The 16,982-nt window shown below is 40.4% G+C and overlaps 1 protein-coding gene across 6 annotated transcripts in view; it reads right to left on the bottom strand.

The window, feature by feature from the left end:
* Positions 1-16,982, bottom strand: part of LOC123348565 (activity dependent neuroprotector homeobox) — a 42,160-nt gene that overhangs the window by 14,562 nt on the left and 10,616 nt on the right. The window contains exons 2-3 of one of the 6 annotated variants that reach the window (XM_044986080.1): positions 14,303-14,460; positions 12,250-12,321 (exon numbers count right to left, since the gene is read on the bottom strand). The exons of 2 other annotated variants lie outside the window; for them this stretch is intronic. In XM_044986080.1, the coding sequence (XP_044842015.1) occupies positions 12,250-12,321; positions 14,303-14,339 (109 nt within the window). In that variant the 5' untranslated portion in view covers positions 14,340-14,460. Of the gene's footprint in view, positions 1-12,249; positions 12,322-14,302; positions 15,043-16,982 lie in introns of those variants that run through there. 3 more of the 6 variants (XM_044986082.1, XM_044986081.1, XM_044986084.1) reach the window with 3 other exon arrangements.

Genomic DNA, 16,982 nt, shown 5'->3' with positions numbered 1-16,982 from the left:
TATATGTTCCATTCCATGCATCCGATGAAGTGGGCTGTAGCCCATGAAAGCTTATGCTCAAATAAATTTGTTAGTCTCTAAGGTGCCACAAGTACTCCTGTTCTTTTTAAAGAAATATCATTAGCTGGAATGCAAGGAGGCATTTCATTTTATTTTTCAAAAATTAAATATGGCTAGAGAAATCACCACTAACATTTTTGAGTTCAAATTGGATGGGACAGAGAAGAGAAGCTGTACCTTCAGGACAGGAATGCACTAAAAAACATGGGTTCTACAAAGTCCAAAGTACCTTTCTCTCCCATACGCTGCCAAAGAAGTCAGAAAGCATGATTTTCAATACTAATATTCTGCAATTAAAAAAAAACCGAAGACCAGACTTACAATACTATTTCATACAAGGGTGAGAACAGGTTATTGTTCTTATAACACATGTATATTTCCAAAGCAAAGCAATGTTATCCTTTACTTAAACTGAATAAATTGTTCTCTCTCTGTACTCAGAGTTCTCATTAACTGCACTTAAGGCAAAAAATGATGAAAAAGCAGTCTGAATTTGATCAAGAAATTACACATGGCTCCAACAGCTTTTACCCATAAAAATAATCAAATGGAAATAAAGCAATACTGCTCTTGGCAGAGTCATTAGATATAGTGCACATATCTACTTTCCAGCAGCTTCTTCATACAGTTAGATGTCTGCACAGTCTGCATCATACACACCAAAGAATAAATGAAGTAGCATATAGTAGGACATAGGTAGGATTTGATTGACCAAAACTGACTCTGAATTTCGAATCCAGACAGATGAAATCTTAGTAGTAACTTTACCCCATGATTCAAGATCAATGAGTATCTGAGTTACATCTGTGAGGACAGCAGACACTTGAGGGCATTAAAACCCCATGGATTTAAACTTCCGCAAATTTTGTTATAGTCTCTAGAATCTAAGATTTCATTTAAAGAGCTTCTAGTCCTGACTGCAAAGAATTTTTTTCACAATGTAAAACAACTACTGTAGAGTCTGCTGTCAGGCAGTGAGAAACAGCAAAAAGGGGTAAACTTTATTTGTTAATAGGGCATTTATTTTGAAGCTTAATTACAATCATTTGAATGCCAAGCATTGTTAACTGCTTCATTTCTAAGGAGATCAGCTATACTAAATTAGTCTGCAAATGCCAATTAACAGAAAGTATATCCTGCTCCAAGAGCATGAAGTAAAGAAAACTGGTACTAGTTATGGGTGGGAGGAACAATTAAAGAGATCTTCATACCACTTGAACCCTCTTTCTGTCAAGGTTACTAGTGAAATCCAATGGATATAAAAAAAAATTGCTCAGAATTCTGCAACTCATCTCCAAGTATACAGAAATCTCATCAGGTCTCTCAGATCTGAACTGATTTCCTTTTGCAAGGAAGACCAAGTGTGCCCGAAACAGAGAAGTCCACCTCTAGTACCTGAAAAAAAAAAATTTTGTAAAAGTCATATTTGCTGTGAAAAGGCTCCCCTCTTGAAAAAGGATGTAGAAACTTTTCTACCAGAAAGTCTGCTTTGCTCAGCAAATTGCCTTAGAAAGCTCAATCCACCCAATCCTTAAAAAAAAATCCTCCTTAAAAATGGAAAGCCACTGCATTTCACTTAGTTTGAAAAATCTTAAGGCTCTGGTCTAAATGAAAAGGACACTAAGGCCTGGTCTACACCACAAAGTTTTGTCAGCAAAAGGCAGCTTTTGTAGACAAAACAGTGAAGGTGTACACAGAACGATGCTCCTCCCACTGACAAAACTGTCCTGCTTTGCTAACAAAATAAAACACCTTGACGAGAGGTGTAAAGCTTTTTGCAGCACAGTTAGATCGACAAAGCATCAGTGTGGACACAACGTTTGTTACATCGTGGTAACTGGCTTCCAGGAGGTATCCCACAATGCCCACCGTGACCTCCCTGCTCACTGTTTTGAACTCGGCTGCCCTGCATCAAGCTATATGGGCATGCACTCCTCTCCTTTCAAAGCCCCAGGAAGTTCTGAAACTCCTCAGCATGGAGAACTCACACAGCTACTGCCCAGCTGAGCATGCTGATTCCCAGCAGCAAATGCACTCCTGTCTAGACTACAGGGGAGGGGGTGCATCTCCTTGGTCTGAGGGGAGAGGAGACTGTGGGAGAACTCGGAGGGAATCAAAACATTAATGCAGAATCCTGCTCTCCCCAGCACTAGGACTGCAGCGGCAGGCAGGCTGCTGCTTGGCAGGGTGTGGGGGAAGAGACTCATGTTGTGCTGTTCAGAGCCAAGGAGAAAGGTGGGGGCTGATGTCTGAGTGTCCACCTCCCCCTGCTGGTGTACTGGTCTTCACTGAGGTGGGGGAGAGAAGAGACAGACAGGGGGACACCAGTTGTCTGTCCACCAGCTTCTGCCACAGGATTGGTTGCTTCCAGCTGGTGTTTGAACTTAAAGCCTGGTCTACGCTGGGAGGGTGAGTAATCGATCTAAGTTATGCAACTTCAGCTACGTGAATAACGTAGCAAAGTCGACGCACTTAGATCTACTTACCGCGGTATCTTCACTACAGTGAGTCAACAGCTGATGCTCCCCTGTCGACGCCGGTGGAGTAACGGAGTCGACGGGAGAGCACTCGATTTATCGTGTGTTCACTAGACGCGATAAATCGACCCCCACTGGATCAATCGCTCTGGAGGTAAGTGTAGACATGCCCAAAGAGACAGTGTGCCAACACACTCACTCTCCACACACACACACTCCCCCCCCTCCACCCCCTCTTCAGTTGAAAAGGGGCTGGCAATCTAGTGCCCAAGGAACGATGGGATTGAGAAACCATCATGTTACGCTGTACCTGCCCCCATGAGGCATTGCAAACCCTTCCCAAAACACACTGCAGCCAGTTGCATAGTGGGATAGCTACCCACAGTACACTGCTCTCTGGGTCGATGGAAGAGCTGCTATTGTGGATGCACTCCACCAACACAAGGAGCATAGTGTAGACATGCAACAGCGGTTTAATTACAGCGGTGGCTGTATGTCAGCATAACTTGCGAGCACTGAATCACCAACATTAATGGAGAGCCACAAGGAACCTCATACTGTTAAGGCCCACGATTGCTGAGAAAACTTACTCAAGCAGCTTCAGAGACTACATCACTACATTACTCCATGTTCTTCTTGCACAGCCTTGAGATAAGGCGGCATAAATAGTGAGGGTTCAGAATGAATCTTGCCAAATCGCTGTTTAAGCATGACGTTATTCCAGGAGCTGGATACTCCTGGCCCAACCTAAAGCTCCTGGAGAGGAAAGGTCTTGGAAATTGTCTGCACCTGGCATGTGGGTGGTGGAAACTGTCCTTTACTGCCCTTGTAGAGACTAGCTCTGAATGATTCTTTTACAAGGAAGCTCTGCTATAGGCTGCATTGACCAGTAATGGTGAAGCAGCCTGGTACTTTGATCTGCCAACAGAAGCCATCACTGTATCTTGACATTCTGGGCTGTTATCCCAGTAAGAGCAGAAGATACCCACAATGAAGGCTCATATTGTGCCACAGCAGCTGCTGCACTTGGGCAACACCCCCCTCCTTCTCGCTTATCATTTTAGAAGTCAAAAGAACTGGAGGGAAAAAGAACGTTAAAAAACTGCACTGAAAAGCCAAAAATATGAGAGATTGCCTTTCCTGCTTTCCTCTTCAACAAAGGAGGAGCAGGACTGAGAAGACAAATAAGGAGGAGTGCTGACTGGATAGAAATAGCCAAGACTTTACACGTTCATTGGATTGCCAATCCGTACTGGTTAAGGAGGAAAAACTATTTCGCTAATAATAAATAATAATAATAATGTTTGTATACAGAACTTCTCATCTATAGAACTCAAAGTGATTTACAAAGATAAGTAACATTACTCCTCCCATTTTTACGATGGAGAAATTAAGTACAGAAAGGTGAAGTGATTCATCCAAGGTCACAGAACAGCTGCAAACAGAACCTCCAGTCCACATTCAATGGACCACACTGCTTCTCCATTTTATCCTGTTTTAGTGGCAAGCAGGATGCAGAATAGATTTTGCCAGTCTCCTGCATATTTTCACACTAATCCTAGTTATACATGCACAATAAATCACAATGTGGTAAGTAAATATTTAATTCAGTGATCCTCTTTATACCATGTACCCCTTATGCACGCACACACACAAAATGTGTAGGGTTAAGGACAGCCAGTAAAAATCTGCTGAAACAATTCTACAGAAAGATTCCCTGAACATTTCTATCATCCCTAGTCAACAACCACAACAGTTAGATTTGACCATAGGCCAACCTATTTAAGTTTATATTCATGATTTAACTTGCACTTTGTGCCAGGTCCTCCACTTCTTTTTTCTCTGCCTGTTCTAGATTTCTGTCCCACCGACAAGCACATTGAGAAATCATCCTGATGAATTCCAGTTCTACTAAGTTTGCCTTGAAGGAACCAAGTTACACTAAAATCCACATTTAAAGGCAGTGCAGAACACTCCAGACAGAAAAAAAATTGATGCTTAAACAGCAGTATGATTTTACTTTCCTTCTGGTAGTACCTTTACTGATATCTCTTGGTAAAACCTATATTACCCCCCAAAAGACCCCGACAACCCTCTCTACAAAATCCTGAATATTAATGAAACTAAGTGGTTTGGTGACAAACACATTTTGATCTGCATTGTGTTTCATACACACATAGGATTGGCAACTCTGACTGAAGCTATTCCGGGAGATTATTTTCCCCCCAACATGACGTAATGTCATTTTCTTAAAATATCCTATTAAAACTTCCCGGATTGCTTTCAATAGTCACCGGGAGATCAATGCTGATTCTGGGAGACTCCAGGCCAATCCTGGAGGGTTGGCAACCCTGTACACCAGTCACAGGTCTACTATACACTTTTGCAAGTATAACTTTCAAGTTACTCTTCCATGGTCAAACAGGCTGTGACAGTGGGATGTGTCTACCAAACTGTGAACTCCATTTTGTAGTGCAACCTTCATTTAATAATGTATCCTCCATTTTGGATTAGAACATCCATTTTATATTAGGGACAAAGGCTGAGAAGCCATTACAGGAAAATCTAGGGCCATCAACTTTGATGGTTTTGAACTGGTAGTTGAGAGACTATATAACAATGGACTTTCTACACTGAAGCCTGACTGGGGGCTGGTCTACAATGGGAACCAACATCAGCATAGCTCTCTCTCTCAGGGGTATGAAAAATCCACAACACTATGCTAATCTAACCTCCAATGTCTACAGTGCTAGGCTTCTGGAATAATTCTTTTGTCAACCTAACTACCACCTCTCGGGGAGGTGAACTGACTACGCTGACAGCAAAACGCCTCCCTTCGGAGTAGGTAGTATCTACATTGAAGCACTACAGCAGTGCAGCTGGAATGCTGCAACTGTGCTGCTGTAGCAGTTTAAGGGTAGACATACCCTGGAGGAAGGCTGGAATTTCCCAGCTGGAGCACATGGGCAAAAAAGGTCAGTAGCTACCTGCGGTGAGGGTCTTTCTCTGAGCAAGAGGGTCATTCATCACCACATGCTGGAAGACCAGGCTGGAGAGAGAAGAGGATGCAGAAAAGTCTGCCTAGCCTGAAAGACTGATCAGACTGGTCTCAGAAAGAGTTAGATCATATTTTTATTGGGGCAGGGGGGAGGGGAAGGAGTATCTCAGGGCTAGTTGGGATTTTGCAACAATCGCTAACTCTAGTACTTTAAGAGTGACTATGGCTAATAAATTCCTTTGATAAGCCTGTATTCCCTGCTTACCTGACACATTGTTCCTGAAGGAGTTGATCAAGAAGCTGAGCATGCCTACAATGCAATGGAACTCTGAGGGAGCACGTATAAGCAACTGGAGTTGCTGGTTTTGGAATTTATAGCAGCCAGGCTGGGGAATCCCACATCCTAAGGAAGGGTGGCAGACACTGGGTCTGAACCTGGAAGTGTCCCATAAGAGACCTAGAGCTAAGAACAGCGATTCTGGGAGCTTATAAACACATGGGATCCAGTGGCTCAGTCTATTCACAACAATCTGGTGTCTGTTCAGCAAGGGAAACTGGGCCAGATTGTGACACTGGGTGAATTGTTTAGCTATAAATTAGTTACTTCTGCTTTTCAAGGTGGCACCCAAAACTCCTGACTACTTAGCTAATGGTTGCAATAAAGTCAACTGATATTGGTGCTAATACAAAGCCTGTTGTCCTCAATGGGAGCCTTTCCACTGCCTTCAAAGGGCTTTAGACCAGACCTGTTGTAACCCTAAACAGACCTCAATGGAGAATTACTTTTGCTTCACTGCAAAGTGACCTTAAATATAAACTTCACACAATGCAGCATTTTGGGTACAATTCCTAGCTATCTGCTCTTACTGTTTTATAAGCTTGTCAACCAACCTATGTGAGAAAAATTATTAAAATGGTATGAAAAATACTGCATAACACTTTTAAATACTTCCTGGATCACAGAGAGGTGTGTACACCAGGGTTCTGAACAAAAACAGAATTATAAAAATTGTGGAAGAGTTCTGCTTAATTGCCAGAGGAATTAACAGTATGAATACCCTACATGCAGGAGACCATAAAGTTACTCCACTGTCTACATACACATGACAAGAGCAAAAAGGAAAAAAGCTTTTAGTAGGCAAACTGGGTTTACCCAAAAGAGGAATTTTAAACCAGTCTTGTACTCTTCATGATACTGGCAGCTCAAATTCCTCATTTAAGTACTCCAGTATTTAGATCTACTCACTCTTCTGCAAACAGACCCCAAGTGACCTTCAGCTCTGCTTCCTAGCTCTTTAAATTCCAGATGAAGAGGCAGCTGCAGACATGTAGTGGCCATTTTAAAATAATCTAAACTGTTGCAGATTGCACAGCCTCCTCTATTAAGTTAATTTCCTTTTCTTTGTCTGGTAACTTTTAAACCATATCTTAACCTTTAACAAGAATAATCACCTTCACTGTATGGTATAAAACTGAATTTCACACCTCCAAACTAAGGTAGCCATGTAATCCAATCCCCCATGCAAACCAGCTACCATGTGACAGTCAGCAAACCAGACAATCACTTCAAAGCAATGGAAAAATAGAGAGTTTTTGTAAGACTACTAGGAAAAAAACTATGTATTAGAAAATGTTAACACACACTATGTGTTAATACTCAGTATAGACAAGGACTGAAAAGTCAATGTTTTACACAGTATTAGAAAACGCTAATGGTATGCATTTTCTTAATCTAGACAATTCCTTGGAAGGTAAAAGTCCCTTGCTTAATACCTAGAGCCCCATTTTCCACAAATTCAGAACAAAACATCATTAAAAAAAATGAAAAACTCATCCATCAGCAGCAGCTCCTGTCCCCTGCGGCTTTGTCCAGCTCCCCACTCCACACGTGGCAACATGGCACACGAGGTCACAGCACTACTCAGGTTTGGCCCAGCTGCCTCTGTCATGACAGGGGGTAGTCAGACAAAAATTAAGTGATTGGCATTGCAACCTGGTGACAGAGGGACAGCTGGGCCAAACCTGAGTACAGCTGCGATGCATGCCCCAGGCTGCAACACCCGGAGCAGGGAGCTGGGCCCAGCCCCAAAGAACTGCTGCTGCTGTGGAGTGAGTGTGGGTCAGATTCACTTTGCAACATCCCCAAGGACCTCTCAGCCCCCAGGAACCAACACCCCACATGGATAAAACAAAGTAACAAAATTCCCCCCATATATAGGCTATGTTTAGAGCCTCATGACATTTTCTTTTATACATATATGACACTCTTGACACACACAGCGCATATATATGAGAGTGTCATGAGGCTCTAAAAATAGCCAATATTCACAACCAGAAAGGTAAGAACCTACAGGAATGCATGTTTCCAGGGAATATACTCCAAGTCGCCACAGGTGCTTGTCTTTCTCACACAAAGGAGAAGAGGAAAAAGGAAGCTTCACCACACACCCATTTGCTAAGAAGTTTCCCTCTTAATTCAGTCCCAGAATGAACTAATTTCTACTCCAGACTGTAAAACCCCACTTTCCAGCTAGTCTACAATAACCTGATCTTTTACAGAGAAGGATCTCTGGCTTCATCATCTCTGTTACTCCTGTACAGTCATTTTATAGACTCTGAATATAATCAAATAGAACACACACCTCTACCTCGATATAACGCTGTCCTCGGGAGCCAAAAATCTTACCATGTTATAGGTGAAACTGCGTTATATCGAACCTGATTTGATCTGCCAGAGTGCGCAGCCCCCCCGGAGCACTGCTTTACTGCGTTATATCTGAATTCGTGTTATATCGAGTGGCATTATCTCAGGATAGAGGTGTAGTTTCTCTATTTTATAAGAAAATTTGCCCCTTGAGGTTGAAAAGTGACTATTCAGAGAACAATACTACGCTTCTGACACTGAGCAAATTTAGTCCCTTTTTAAAAGAGGACAATATTTTCCTCTGAACTGAGAACTTCACCCAGTCAGATGTACTTGAAAAACAGAAGCATGGGAGATTGACATTTTTTAAAGTTATTCAAAAGACTAACTTAATAGTGGTTTGATGATCCAGGGCTTCATTGTCCTTAAAGGATAAGACATTTTATATGACTACTGTTCTATACCAATAAACACAGTAAATTATTATTGTCCATAATTCCACAATCTTTTTAGAAATGTTGTGGTAAGACCTATAATCAAGGGGATAATTTTACAAGGAATCACAGCTGCACAAAGGAACAGAGATAACCCAAGTTTTTCCTCATGGTGAAACTATCACTTCATCAAAGCATTACTAATCCAAAATTTTACCATCTCCTTATTAATAAGAAGTCCGTTTATGAAACTTGGAAGCCCTACAATTACCAGCATATTTGGAATTGCCAGATAAGCTTCTACATGTATGAACCTAGACATTCCAGCAAGTTATCTGCACATGCAGAACTTAATTTGCAAGGAGCTACTTCATGAAAAGTGCACTTTTCCAAAACAAAAAGCCCTTTAAAGCACTATACAAAAATTGAATCTAAGAATATTTTATTTCTATTTAAAACTCTTAAACTTTGAAATACCAAACGGTTACATACCCCCAATGCTTTTTAAAATGAACACTGAAGTATTTGCCCAGTAGGGAACTAAACGTGCTTTAAAAAAAAAAAAAAAAGTAAAGTCAACATCACAGATAAGTTTTCACTCCTTTCTTGTACAGCTCTCTTTGGCTATCTCAAACCCTTTGTGATTTCTGTGCACCATAATTTTAAATTTCACTACACAGCTGCCCATGGAGCACAGAATAGACTGGCTGGAAAAGAGAGTCAATCAAGAAAAGGAAGATAACAAGGAAGTGCTGTTCTGGCATAGGAAACCAGAATAGGAAGGATGAATGAGAAAGAAATAAAAAGAGAGCAAAGGGAAGCAACAGAATGGAAAGCAAATGCATGAAAATAAATGTAGGTTGAGTACATTTGTTAATTCATAGTGGTACTGAGTTTTCCTGGCACATGGCTCCCAGAGCTGTGCATTTGTTGTGCAGGGAAAGCATTCAGAGAGGGGGGTTGGCAAGGTGTCAGAGAAAAGTAGTGTTAGGGCAGAATATTGCCAATTAGCTAAAGAAACAAGTATTTTTCAAGTCAGTTGTCTCAGAGAGCAACTTTCCTTACCCTACCCCTACCACTCAAAAAAATTCAAGCTCTCTAACTCCTTAGCTCAGGGGTGGGCAAAGTACAGGCCATGAGCCGTTTTAAGCCAGCCCACAAGCTCCAGCTGGGGAACGGGGTCTGGGGCTTGCCCCGCTCCAGCGCTCCATTTGGGGGCCGCACCATGTGGCTCCCGGAAGCAGACACATGGCCCCGCTCTGAGGGTTGGGGGCCACTCCGCACGTAGGAGCCGGAGAAGGGACATGGTTCCGGGTGAGGTAAGCGCCGCTCAGAGCCTGCACCCAAGCCTCTCCCCATGCCCCAACCCTGATCCCCCCCCCCCTCTCCAAACCCCTTGATCCCAGCCCAGAGCACCCTCCTGAATCCCAAACTTCTCAGCCCCACCCCAGAGCCCGCACCCCCAGCCGGAACCTGCACCCCTGCCCTGATCCCCCTCCTGCCCTCTGAACCCCTCAGTCCCAGCCCAGAGAACCCTCCTACACCCCAAACTCCTCACCTCCAGCCCCAACCCAGAGCCTGCACCCCCTCCCACACACCCCCAACCCCAATTTTGTGAGCATTCATGGCCCAACATACAATTTCTATTCCTCAATGTGGACCTCAGGCCAAAAAGTTTGCCCACCCTTGCTTTAGCTAGTTTATCTGGAAATATCTAATGCTATAATAAAATGTTCTGTATAAGTTAAAACTAGTATGGTACCATATTTAAGGAAAAACACAACAATGCAACGTAACAGCAGTAATACTACGGTTTCTCACCTACTTATGAGTTAATCTCAAACATTAAAGCACAAATAAAAAATTAAAGGCAATCACTAATTTGGACATTAGGGCTGAGGTTTTCAAAGCTGCCTAGATAATTTGGATGCCTAGCCACCACTAATTTTAACTGGAATTGGATGTCAAGATCCTTTAGGTGGCTTTGAAAATCTGAGACTAAATTTTCAGCCCTAAGTCAATTACTGTGAAGACAGAAATTTGGAAGATAATGAGATGGAATTTAATTCATTTCTGACTTCCTGTCTTTCCAAACTATCACTGCTGCGTTACTATTTACTATCAGTTCAGAAGGAGTATTGTTCCATGGATGACACATTAACGTGAGCCCTCCTGAAAAGTGTTTTCTGTTGTCAGTATCCCCTAAGTAGCACAGAAGCCCACCAGTCCTGCAAGAATAAACACAGCAACATCCCAAGCTGTAAAGATGAGCGCAAACAAACATCAAACTTACACATGGTACCATCATTTTATCAAAGGGCTCTATATTTTGAAACAGCAGAGGACTTAAACTGATTGAGTATCAAACTGAGCACTCCAGAGGGCCAGATTCTCCTCAAGCTCAAATCCTTTGCCAGCTCACAAGTGCACAGTTGGGATTTTATTAATATTGCAAGTCATTTTTGTAATACTGGATAGAAAGAAAAATCACATGAGACTTAAAAAAATTTGATTTTAAACAAGGGAGAAGCAATTTCTTGCTTATCTACTGTGCATTGCTATTTATTTCTACCAATTAAAAGGATATTTTATGAGACACTGCAACACCACTTAGACTTACCATTTAAAAATACTGACTCTCTTAGATATATATATATATTTTTTAAGTGCACAACAGTAACTTCACATTAATTTTTATAAGGACAACTTCACTAAAATGTTATTTTCCCTCCCCAAAATTGAGGCTGCAACATGAAAACCAGTAACTATGCTTCTGGGTGACATTACAAATTATATGTATATAATTTTGACTCTTTCTATGAACATATTTGGTTAATCCTTCCTCTCTATGCTGTGACTATTTTACTCTTGTACATATGGAAACTTAGGGAGACTTTGAGCGTTTCAATGACTTGGAATAGTGCGATGAACTACACAAGAAAGTATCGGATCTACGTGTACACAAGAGATGGGCAAGTTTGCAAGCACTTGTATGCCCTAATAGTCTTCTCTGCCCAACTGTGCTTTTTGGGAATAACACAAAGAGTAATCTATATGCACCTGTACTCAGTCAATCTTGTACATCCTATTAATGTAAAGACGACTTATTCCGAGTTAGAATAAATCCCAGCTTATTTACCTAAGAAAACATGTTTCTATAAGCAAGTTACTTAGTAACACAAGAAAAACAAATCTGACATTTCCCTGGGATGCACTATGACATCAAGCTATTCTTGACAATAAGAGGCACCACTACAACCAAACTTTTTGAACAGATGGATTTTTATTTGGAAACTTGTCTCCCAGCTTCAGACCTAACGTATTCGCAAATATTTTAACACCTGCATTTTAAAAGGTCAGAACAGCAAAAGAGACCACAGAGAGAATTTATACTACTACAGCTATAATAAAAAGACTTTGCTCTAAATCTTTACACATTTTGAAAAAGGTCTCAATTTTGCTTTTCTAGTTGCACCTCTTCGGCTTCAAAATCCAGCTGTGGCCTAAATACTCAGTGAAGACATTCTAGCAGGTAAGACAGGTGAATTACTAAGTTCAACATTGGATGCCCCAAGTTAAAGCCCAAAACTAAGTGCAACTCATGTAGTTTTAAAATGTAGTCTCTGAGACCCTCACCTTTAATATGGAGGTGCAGCCCATGGACACTATTGGTCTCATGCAATGTTCCATCTTGCTCCACAACCACTCCTACAGAGAAAACTTGACAATAGTCTATTATTTCATAACAGACCCTAATCTTGGAACACCTCCCCTTTCCTGTGCAAAAGTATCTTCCCTCTACTAAAAGTCCACTTTTCACTTATCCTTCCATCACTAACTTCTTTTGACTATGCTAACACCTCTTCTAGATGACTGAATTTTATCTAGTTAAATCTGTTGTCAACTACTCAGGGCAGGAGCTTTTGCTGTGTCTGCAAAGTACAATGCAGACTATATCATCATAATACAAACAGTCAAAAGGTTATATACCCCAACTGATCTACTTTAGAAAAAGACCTCCAGGTTTTTATAGTGAATTTTAAAAAAGCCTACCACTCTCTCACATATTATGTATTTAACGTTATGTTGTCTTTTCCTGTCATCTTCACAACAGCAGATACATACTAATCCAGAGTTGGTGGGGGTTAATCAAAAATGCTAGTGACAAAGGTGTTTTAGCATACCAAGTCAAGCATAATTGAAATGGACTAGCCAATACATTACTGTATTTGTAGGATGTCTGTCTTGATAATCTACATAAAGTCGCATCTACATAAAAGCTGGTTTGCTGGGGCTTGTCTACACTATGCAGCTTTTAGCAACAAAGCTAAAACACAGCCTTGTCGCTAAAAGTCAGCGTGTGTAAATGCTAAGTGCCGACAAAATACTTCCAGCCCCGCGAGCAGCATTTGCAGCGTGCATTGGCAAAACTTTTGTCTTTCGTGGAGGAGAGGGGGTCTTTTTTAAGTACCCGTGAAAGACAAAAGTTTTGACGACAACGTTGCAGTGTAGACAAGCCCTTGTTAACATCTATAATAACTTCCAACTTCACTCAAATCAAGAAGTGGAGAGAGGTAATCTCTGTTTACCAAATTTTGTGCATTTTTCTATTAATTGATTGTGTTAGATTTCACTTTGCAGCACCCTCTCCTTTGAGTAGTTTCTCTGTTGGGTATTTATTTTTCAAGAAATTCTTAACAGAACAACCAGGATTCAATCAGCATACAGGACAAGCATCAGCGCAATTCTCAAACTGCAAATCTTTAAATCAGATTTAATTTATCCATTGGCTGTAAACCAGGACTACACTATTGTTGTATTGAATAAATAAAGTTTGAATTAGTAAACAATTTTCAGTGTACATTATCTTTAGCATTTTATCAATACTTTGATTTTATTCCAACAGATATTATGAAGAAACCTTAGACTAATCTAAATATTACATGAAACTAAATAAGGCTGCTGTAAAGGTTGGTAGAGTTAAAATTTTACTTTTTTCCTTCTATCCGTTTAGAAAGTAATTCTTTTTTTTCCTTTAAAATAAGTGACCTTCTCTATTCCCCCATCTTCCTCTCATTATACAGAGCCCAGCTACTTAGCTAACTTTTCAGAGTAATTTATGTGTAAATGATTGAAAATGTTTTTAAACATTTCATTTACAAGCTTCCAATGAGTTATAAACAATCAAGTTGTGATTTAAAAGTAACATACATTGTAAAACTCTAAGGAATAACTTCACTTAAAGGGACACTCAATCACATTTTTCTCAGGATTATTTTATCTATGCATTACAAGTGATAGCTAAGTTTACTATACAATTGAGATGAATATATTTCTTCCAGTTTTTTTTACTTTGTCCATGACACTACTTTGACATAATCAGTTTCACCATTTCCCTGTATAATCAGCTTCCCCTTCTGTGTGTGTTTTTATACACAAGAAGAAGGGAAAACATTTTTTTAAAGCGCCAGTAAATTAACTATAAAACCAAGAAAACAGTTAGGGTGACTCAAACACAGGTGTAGTACCTGAAAATTTATTTTTTTTTAAATGTATCTAGATTTCAAGTTGGTGTTCCTTTAAGTGTAAAATTGCCAAATTCTACACATTCAGACCCATGCCCTCAATTCTTTTGCTCACACTTCAAACTCTTCCCGTTTCTATTCAGTACATATTATGAGGCATTTACCTCCAAAATTAATGGTGCTTGGGTGTCTCAGACTCATTGGGCAAGTTTCATGCAAAAGCCTCCAAAAATAATTCTCCTGCAGAACGCCCACCTCAGCGATTATATTACATCTACTGTGTGAGGCCAAAGCCCGGACATAGGAGAAGGCTCATATCCTGCTGTACAAAACAAAGTGTTAAAGACAAGAGATAAGAATGTAATAAGGGTAAGTCTTACATTTATAAATTATGTTTCATCGTGAAGGACTAATGCCCATTATGAACCAAACATACAGGTATCACTATTGAAATAGAGCAACTGCTAGAGTTGAACCCAGCTGCCTTCCTCCATTGGCAATGTTACAAAACATTTTAGCAGGTTTTAAATTTTAAGCAAAAAATTCCTCTAATTGACACTATAGTAGAATATTTTGATCTTCAGAACTTAATAACCCAAATTGGAATTCCACCAGGATACAGAACTAACACTGCTATTCACATGCCATCTTTTGATCTCACAAGCAGTTATGGCTTCCAGTTTTACATCTCATCTGAAATACAGCACCTTCAGCATGACAGTGCCCTCCACAGCCATGATGCATTCCAGATGAAGAGGTGAAGTGCCACCTACTGAGTCACCAACTGTACCTGTTTTCTCCTTGGAGGTTTTCCATCCAAATATAGACCCATCTTGCAATCTAGGGTCTTAGGAGATCATATAGCCCAAGGTAATACAGCTGAAAACCACAACCATGAGGTAATACGTTCAGTAGGGCAAGATTCAGATGAGAAGTCTCATTCAGGTTTGTATCTGCTGGTACTAAGATGTGAAGCAGATTGTGCTGGGTGCTGGAATGCATTAGACTACGTTCTATAATCCATTTGCTGCACTTTAATTCATCTCACTCATTCATGTTAACAAAAGAATCAAAGTACTTCTATTTTAAGCAGGTTTTGAAGCAGAAGGTGGCAGGTAACTTCAGTGTAGGGAACCAGGAGTGAACAAATCCATCAAAGCTTCCAAAATATCTTTTAGTTGACCATTAATTTATTAAAGCTGGTCAGACAGAGGATAAAAAGTTTACCAGATTTTCCTCTATGAGTTGTTTGATTCAAGTGATAGTCTCATGGACTTTCTGATAACATCCACACCCTAATAAAGTACTGGCACCACTACAGAAACTGGATTAAGTTTCTGGAAATTTGTGGACTAAGTTTATTATAGAAATAAAACTTTAATGGGCTGATATGACACAACAGAATGCATTAAATACACAAGTTTAAAGTAAAGACTTAAAATTTAACTTTTGTTTTAAAAACCTCAGAATTTACATTCTAAAGAAGAGATTTATATTACATACTAGTAAACTGGGCTATTGACTAAGACTGGTGGAACTGAGTTATTTTATTTGAAAAATATTTTTACTATGAATAATAAATTTATTTCCCTGCCATACTGGATTACTTTTCTGACAGAGGACTGGACAGAATGAATAGTCAGTCCTCTGCACTTCTGTCAAGTCCAGATCACCTCATATTCCTCTCTCCCACCTGAAGACCAATTATATAAACTACCTGCCTGGCTGAGGCCTGTTTGGAGCACATCAGTGACAATTACTACATCCACCTGAAGATGTGACCACTGAGCAAAGCAAGGCACTTCAACCTGTACCAGGGTCAAACAAGTCCACCCCCAAAGACCGAAACTAGTTACCCTACATGGTACAAACCATGATCATCAAGCTTCTGGCATTTTTCTGAATTTAAAAGATCCTGAATAAAAGTTTTCTCCCATAGCAAAGTCTCATTTTACTGACATTTTATTACGAGTTATAGGGAATTATTGGTTTAGATATAAAAAGTACAACACAACAGCATGTATCAGAACTGGTTGCAGCTTCATGCTTCTTAGTTCAAAGCAGTGAAAAATGTTAGTTTCCTATAAGACTTTACTTTTTTCTTTTGCTTCACTAGTCCATGTACATTTTAAATATGGTCTATTTCCAAAGACCCACTTAGTTAATTACGCTCAAATAGAATGCTCTGAGAAGCCAGCCATGAAAGTAGAATGAATAAAAGACTATATTAATACAACATTATGGTTGAGATTTTTGAACATACTATTCTGAAAATATTAAATTATGGCTCCCTCAGTAAGAGAAATGGAACCTCCTTGTGCCTATGGACTATCTGGCCATGTATCCTATTGTGCTCTGCACAGCACAAGGTGAATGATGGGAGATGCCTGTTTACCAGGAGGGGGCTGGAATACTGGCACCTGAACGTTCCATAGCAGTTGAGCCAAGCGGATTTGAGGAGCAGGGAGTGACAGCACCACGAGCCTTGGGGATAGCATGGAGCGAGATGAGAGAGAAAGCCAAGATAAAAATAAGGAAAAAACACAGCAGGGTCAGGGACAACACAGAGTTAAAAAACAGAGAGACAGAAGCCAGAGAGAAAAGTGGCAGAGAAAGAAAAGCTGATACAGACACCTCCCTGAAAAGGTAAGTGTGGCTTCTGGATAGCCTTGTTCCTGCACTGAGAGGAACAAACAGTTCGAATCTTGACACAGCCACCATTTGTTTATATTAAATACTTCATTTTTCCTCTGTCAGACTACTCCTCACGTGGTAGTAAAACAGCTCCAGCTGACTTTCAGAGATACTGGGCACCCGCAGCTCCCTGTGAAACCAATGGGATTT

This window comes from Mauremys mutica, chromosome 13 (genome assembly GCF_020497125.1).
Source record: "Mauremys mutica isolate MM-2020 ecotype Southern chromosome 13, ASM2049712v1, whole genome shotgun sequence".
Classification (NCBI taxonomy): Eukaryota; Metazoa; Chordata; order Testudines; family Geoemydidae; genus Mauremys; species Mauremys mutica.
The sequence above is the reverse complement of the archived record's forward strand: the minus strand, read 5'-3'. Positions and strand labels throughout refer to the sequence as shown.